This window comes from Myotis lucifugus, unplaced genomic scaffold (assembly GCF_000147115.1).
Source record: "Myotis lucifugus unplaced genomic scaffold, Myoluc2.0 scaffold_473, whole genome shotgun sequence".
NCBI classification, from domain to species: Eukaryota; Metazoa; Chordata; class Mammalia; order Chiroptera; family Vespertilionidae; genus Myotis; species Myotis lucifugus.
The window spans coordinates 54,173-61,268 of NW_005871521.1; the positions used below are offsets into that span (position 1 = coordinate 54,173).

At 55.8% G+C, this 7,096-nt stretch overlaps 1 protein-coding gene across 1 annotated transcript in view; it reads right to left on the bottom strand.

Moving 5' to 3' along the window:
• Window positions 1–1,403: 1,403 nt before the first annotated feature.
• Window positions 1,404–7,096, bottom strand: part of NID1 (nidogen 1) — a 42,465-nt gene continuing 36,772 nt past the window's right edge. The window contains exons 15-18 of the mRNA XM_023744557.1: window positions 6,318–6,475; window positions 5,069–5,192; window positions 3,854–3,966; window positions 1,404–2,337 (exon numbers count right to left, since the gene is read on the bottom strand). Of these exons, the coding sequence (XP_023600325.1) occupies window positions 2,216–2,337; window positions 3,854–3,966; window positions 5,069–5,192; window positions 6,318–6,475 (517 nt within the window). The 3' untranslated portion in view covers window positions 1,404–2,215. The remainder of the gene's footprint in view (window positions 2,338–3,853; window positions 3,967–5,068; window positions 5,193–6,317; window positions 6,476–7,096) is intronic.

Genomic DNA, 7,096 nt, shown 5'->3' on the forward strand with positions numbered 1-7,096 from the left:
CCTTTGGTTACGGGTTAGGCAACCCACCAACATTAAGAAAGTTCTTGAGCAGGATGATAAGAAAGGCTGAGCCCTGCTGCTTTGGGGGAAGTTATCGGGGCCTCCTGGAGCCTCCACCCTGGGCCCCACCCCTATCCCATCCCCTACCCGCACACCTCGCCCCTTCCTGCACCCCAGCCCCACACCCACTCTACCAGGCAGGCATTGAGCGGTCTCTCCTGCCCTCTAGTGGCCTCTGCTGGAACTGCACCCGAGAAGACTAGTACAACCTGTCACACCTGCTGGAAAGCCCAGGCTGAGTGTCACCAGGGCTCACCTGGCCCCACCAGCGCTTCAGGCAACCAGGAGGCCCATCCTGGAGCCACAGCCAGGCAGGGACAGTCCCGCCAGGAAGGGCTCTGGGCCCTGTCTCTCCCCCTCCTTTCACATCTGCAAACGTGTGAGCTTGAGCGGCCTCGAAAAGAAGTTTGCAAAAACCACGCTGCCCTTACCTTTTCATTGTCTTGGAAACATCATTCGCTGCAGGTTTGCCTCGTTGCAAAGAGACGTCACGCCAGGTGTTAAGTGCATGCTGGTATTTAACAAATAAGGCTGGCCCAGCTGGGTGTGGCTCAGCAGCTGAGCATGGACCCAGGAACCAGGAGGTCACCGGTTTGATTCCCGGTCAGGGCACACGCCCGGGTTGCAGGCTCGATCCCATGAGGGGGGCATGCAGGAGGCAGCTGATCCATGATTCTCTCTCATCATTGATGTTTCTAGCTCTCTCTCCCTCTCCCTTCCTCTCTGAAATCAATGAAAATATTTTTAAAAAAATAAGGCTATTACATCACCCTTACAAATGTGTCCAGCGGATCCCAGACGCCATAGTGACCTCACATCTACCATCTGTGGTTTAAAGAGGTAGGAGTAATTCTTTGCTGCAGAATCAGGAAATGGACATTTTCTAAAAAAATGAAAACAATGGCCAAAAGGGTGGTGTGGCCCTAGCTGGTGTGGCTCAGTGGACAGAGCATTGGCCTGCGGACCAAACGGTCCTGGGTTCAATTCCGGTCAAGGGTATCTTGCTTGCAGGCTCCTCCCTGGCCTGGGCCCTGGTCAGGAGGCAGCCAATCGATGTGTTTCTCTCACATCGATGTTTCTCTCTGTCTTTCCTTCTCTCTTCCACTCTCTCTAAAAATCAATGGAAAAAAAACACCAACAACACAAAAACACACACAACAGGGTGGTGTGTGACTGCTTTTGTGTTTAAGTCAACCCCACACCCGTCAGTCTTCTGTGGACTCCCCTGGGACACAAACTGCCCCCCTGTAACGCCAGGGTCGCCAACTATCACACGGTTGTCTTTTCATCGTGAGTCAGCCTCCTGACATTACTTTCTTCATTCAGGTAAGACAGAGGAAGACTTATTACCAAAAATGTTTTTTATTGTCTACACTCCTATTTATATAGCTGTAAACTCAAGGAATCATCCAACAGTTGTATAAACTGGGGGAACAGTTAATAAGCACCTTCAATGGTTTCCACAGTTCAAGAATTTACCATTTAAAAAAACACTTACAAAAATTATACAAAAATCACGACAAACGTTTGAATATAGAGGGCTTGATATAGAATGAATGATAAATATAAAAAGAAAGTGAAACTAATTTATGAGTTGGGCCATCTAAACAACCTGTGTGTTCCCCAAACGCTGTGATTCTCGGGGGGGCGGGGGGGGGGAACTCGCCTCTGAAAACAAACTCCAATTATTCAAGGAAAGGCTCTCCCCTGATTTAGGTTCCAACGGGCTGCAGCCTTGGCAGGTGTCAAGGTGCTGACAAAGTGGTGGGTGTGTCAGTGTGCGGCTGAGCTTATAAGGCCACAGGGGATGGCTCAGGCCTGGGAGGGTCTGCTCACCACTGGGGTGCTAAGTTGGGGAACACAACTTAGTTCCAGAGCACAGGGACAGGGCACGTAACCCTCCCTCGGGGCTGTATTCATTTGTCTAAGGGTTTGGGGGGGGGGGCGGGGGGGCGGGTCCTGTCTTTGTGGAGGGGTAGGAACTTCCCCATTCCAGAAGCTCAGGGCTTATGAGTTGGGGAACGGGGAGGGGAACGTTGTTAAGGCTCAGGCTGGCGGCCACTCAGCCACCAGGTCAGACAGTTTTCGGTCTGGACCCTTTGCAGCAGGGTGTTGCTTGCGAAATACTCGGTGAGGAAACAAGGCAGTCTTGTCTTCATTTCCGCTCAATGCAGTCAACTCCCAGGGTGTTGTCAGGGCAACGGCAGGTCCTGCTTCCTGGGGTGGCCAAGCAGAGGTGGGTGCAGCCGCCGTTGTTCACTGAGCAGTAGTTGTGACCTGGAGGAGGCAGAAATCAGCTCGACAGCCTCTAAGCACATGGAGGCCACGCCTTGTGGGGGCTCCGGGGTGCAGGGGGGGGGGGTGTACCAGGCACTCCGTTAAGCTCAGCTCCTCGGCTGTTTCTGCCAAAAAGTCTGAAAGCCTGATTCCTGCCCCCCGGCGGGGGGGGGGGGGGGGGGGGGGCCTTCGGTCTCTCGGGGGAAGAAAAATTTTTACTTGCTCTGATTGTAACACAGAGTTGGGATTTTAAAACACAAAGTACCCTCTACCTAGCTTGCCCATGTGGCGTTGCACCTGACTGGGGGGAGGAGGGAGTCAGGGACGAGAGTCCGTCCGGGGAGGGGTCTAGAAGAGGCAGCACCGACTCCGGGCCGAGCTTGCCTCTGGTTCTGCCACGGTCAGCCATGTGATGTTGGGCGAATGGCTTCAGCTTCCTTATTTATCAAACTAGAGGCCCAGTGCATGAATTCGTGCACGGGTGGGGTCCAGCCAGCCCGCCCTGATCGGGCCGATCGGGCAGGGCCAGCGGGGGGAGGGGCTGCGGGTGGTTGGCCGGCCGGCCCACCCCCCTGGTCGAACTCCCAGTCGAAATCCTGGCCGAGGGGACAATTTGCATATTAGCCTTTTATTATATAGGATGAGCATAATAGCCCGGTGGGTGTGGCTCAGTGGTTGAGCGTCGACCTAGGAACCAGGAGGTCAGGTTCCTAGGGCACATGCCCGGGTTGCGGGCTCGATCCCCAGTAGGGAGCGTGCAGGAGGCAGCCCATCAATGACTCTCTCTCATCATGGATGCTTCTCTTTCTCTCTCCCTTCCTCTCTGAAATCAATAGAAATCTATTTTATTTTTTTATAATTTTTTTAAAAATATATTTTATTGATTTTTTACAGAGAGGAAGGGAGAGAGATAGAGAGTTAGAAACATCGATGAGAGAGAAACATCGATCAGCCGCCTCCTGCACATCTCCTACTGGGGATGTGCCCGCAACCCAGGTACATGCCCTTGACCGGAATCAAACCCGGGACCTTTCAGTCCACAGGCCGACGCTCTATCCACTGAGCCAAACCGGTTTCGGCAGAAATCTATTTTAAAGGAGCATAATAACCGTAGCTACTCACGGCATTGCTGTGAGGAGTAAATGAACGAATGAACACACAGCACTCAGGATGCCGAGGGAGTCCATCTGTGCAAAGCACCCAGCTCGCCGAAAGTGCCCGCTCCGTGTTTATAACTATTTTTATTATTAATTATGGCTATGGCTGTTCGGCCGAATACATGGACGTTCAAAGCAGCAGAGCTCCTAGCACTGACGCTCCTGGCTGGAACCTTCTAGAAGGCAGCCACTTCTGGACCCGGCCCCAGACTCGGTGCTCTTCCTCCCCTTGTCCCTTCAGGCCACGTCCTACGCATCTGGCTCAGCCACAAACAAGGCAGACCCTGGACCGGGGGGGACCGCGCCTCCCCTGCGAGTGTGGGTGCGGCCCCTGCGCAGGGGGAGCCCAGGTGGGTTACCTTGGGGACACTGAGACAGGGCGGTGGTGATGCCGTACAGCCGGGTCTGCTTGTGGGGGTGGAAGGTGTCCGTCTCTTTGGCAACAGCGATATCAACGGCAGCCACGGAGTTCCTACAAGAACCCAGAGGCGGAAGGTAACACACATCTGACGGCTCCCACTGTTCCCGACAGAGCAGCCTCTTCCGTGGTTTTGGGGAGACGCTGGAGGCTGTGCAGTGTACGCTGCTACCCTGGCCTTGCCCCCCAGCCAGCCCTTCCTCCGCGGGGGTGGTCAAGCCTGCATTTCCCTTTTTTTTCTTACATATAAATATATGCTTTTATTGATTTCAGAGGGGGATGAAGGGAGGGAGGGAGAGAGGGAGATAGAAATATCAATGATGAGGGAGAATCATCGATCCGCTGCCTCCTGTATGCCCCACACTCAGGCATGTGCCCTGACCAGAATAGAATCGTGACTTCCTGGTTCATAGGTCAATACTCAACCACTGAGCCACACTGGCTGGGCTTCCCTGTCTTCTTAAAAAAAAGGACAGAGCCCTAGCCGGTTTGGCTCAGTGGATAGAGCATTGGCCTGCAGACTGAAGGGTCCTGGGTTCGGTTCCGGTCAAGGGTATATGCCGGGGTCATGGCTCGATCCCCAGGAGGGGCATGCAGGAGGCAGCCGATCGATGATTCTCTCTCATCAGTGATGTTTCTATCTCTTTAGCTATCTCCCTTCCTCTCTGAAATCAATAAAAATATATGAAAAATAAAGGACAGGATCGGCTGGGGTTCCCCTCTGGCACCACATTCTAAGCTGGGAAATCTGCTTCCTATGCACACAGCCCAGCCACAGGGCTTGCTCTGTTTAACCTCCACTTTGCCGGGAGGGGTGGCCGAGGGCCTGTGGCACATGCAGCTTAAGAACAATGAGAAAGTGGGGCACGGAGTGGGCACGGAGCCCACCAGCCGAGGGTCTCCCCGGGCCAGCTCCGGGGAAAGAGCAGGGATGCTCAGGGCTCAGCAAGCCCCAGGGTACAGCCTGGAGGCCGCCGCCCACCCTGCTGCGCCATGGCATCCATGGCGCCCGCTCTCCCAGGAGCCTCATCATCTCCTGTCCACCGGAAGGCCGGCCGGCGGGGGCATCTCGGAGACGGGAGGTCAGGCCAGGTGGCAGAAGGGCAGGGCTGGGCCGCCCCAAGGGGGAGGGTGGCCAGGCAGGCCGCTGACTCACGTCTTCCAGTCCGTGTAATACAGATTCTTCCCGAAGCTCGTCACCGAGAAAGGGTACTGGAGGCCTTCGAGGACCCTGCGACGGACAGGCTGCTCCGGCCTTAGGCACTCGGCCCGGCTAGTGCCTGTGGGAGCGAGAACAAGCCCTTCATTGTCCCCGCCCAGGAAAGGGCCCCTTTGTGTCACTGAGCAAGGAGAGGGGGCGAGAGAACCTGCCAGTCCCCAGTCTCAAAAGCCAAGCCTTGAGAGTAGCCCCAAAAAGCTGAGCTAACCCCCAAGAGCCAAGCGAACCCCCAAGAACAGAGCCTAGCTCTGAAGAGCCCGACCTGGCCCGGGGGAACCGAGCCCTCCCCTGGTGGGTCCCAGAGAATGCACGGGGTGCTCCTCAAACCCTGAGCAGCCCTTCAGCCCCTCTTGCCCTGGTCGGTCAGCATCCCCCTTGTGGGGCACCCACGCCGGGCTCTGCTGGGCAGTATGAGCAGAGCCTGTGTCCGGAGCAGGGGCTCAGGAGGAAGAGGCCACCTCCTAGTTCTTGCTCACGTCCCCCTCAGACCTACGGACGACAGGGCACCGCTGGGCAGCAGCTGGGCAAGTCTCGGGCCGGTGCCCACATGGCGACTAAGGTGTGTTCCCGTAACCGTGGGCACCTCACCCCTCATTCGCCCCAAGTGCAAGACGTAGCCCCTGCAGCCCCGTGGCACCGGACACGTTCTCAACAGAGACAGACGGTGACGGATGTTGCTGCCCACAGCCCGTGCCCGAAGGATGCCCAGGTCTGCCCGGCAGGGCCCAGGCAGGAGGGCATGGCTTTATCTCCTGTGGCTCCACGTCCTGCCCTGGCCCGTGGCGACTACAGGTTTGTACGCCGTGAATCGATGAACAGATACCAGATCTGTTAAAGGACCAGATTGTATGTTAGGTTCTATGGGCCAAGAGGCAACATGAAGGACATGAAGTGGGCAATTACGTAACCATTTAAAATGTCACGTTTCCAGGCCCCGGGTGACCCCCGAGCAGGGGGCAGGCTGGACGCCACGGGCTGGAGTTCGCTGACCCCAGACTTCAGTGATGGAAACCCCTCCCCAGACAGCGTCAAGCCCCGAGAAACCATGGCTTTCCGAGCAAGACAATGCAGCTATTTTTGTGCAGGAAAAGAAAATGTTCTCTCGTGCCCTCTTCCCTCGACATCCTCTTGCTGTCCAGCCGGGCCGGCTCTCGGTGGGGCACACGGCCCCGACCCCAGGCCTCACCTGCATCCACCCAGCAGAGCTGGGACGAGTAGGCATCGAAGGTCAGCCCGTTGGGCAGGCCCAGGTCGTCCTGCACGAGGACCCTGCGGTGGGTGCCGTCCATGTAGGAGGTCTCGATCTTGGGGCTGTCTCGGTTCCAGTCCGTCCAGTAGAGGTTCCTGAGGGAGGACACGGAGGGGGACGAGGAAGAGACGTGAGGAAGAGGCACGAGAGGACGTTTCATGAAAACTACGTAGAAAGAGCCTCTGATGAAGACAGTGCAGATGCGCCCGGACGGTGTGGCTCAGCGGTTGAGCATCGACCTATGAACCAGGAGGTCAGGGTTCGATTCCCGGTCAGGGCACATGCCCAGGTTGCGGGCTCGATTCCCAGGAGGCAGCTGCTCCATGATTCTCTCTCATCATTGATGTTTCTCTCTCTTTCTCCCTTCTCTTTTTTTTTTAAAAAATATATTTTATTGATTTTTTACAGGGAGGAAGGGAGAGGGCTAGAGAGCTAGAAACATCGATGAGAGAGAAACATCGATCAGCTGCCTCCTGCACGGCCCCCACTGGGGATGTGCCCGCAACCAAGGTACATGCCCTTGACTGGAATCGAACCTAGGACCTTTCAGTCCGCAGGCCGACGCTCTATCCACTGAGCCAACTGGTCAGGGCTCTTTCTCCCTTCTCTGACATCAATAAAGTCTGTATTAAAAAGACAGTGGCAGACATGAAATGAGAGTGCTAGAAGGACCTGGAGCTAAGGAGACACGCTTTCCTTTGTCTTCACTGAGTTGG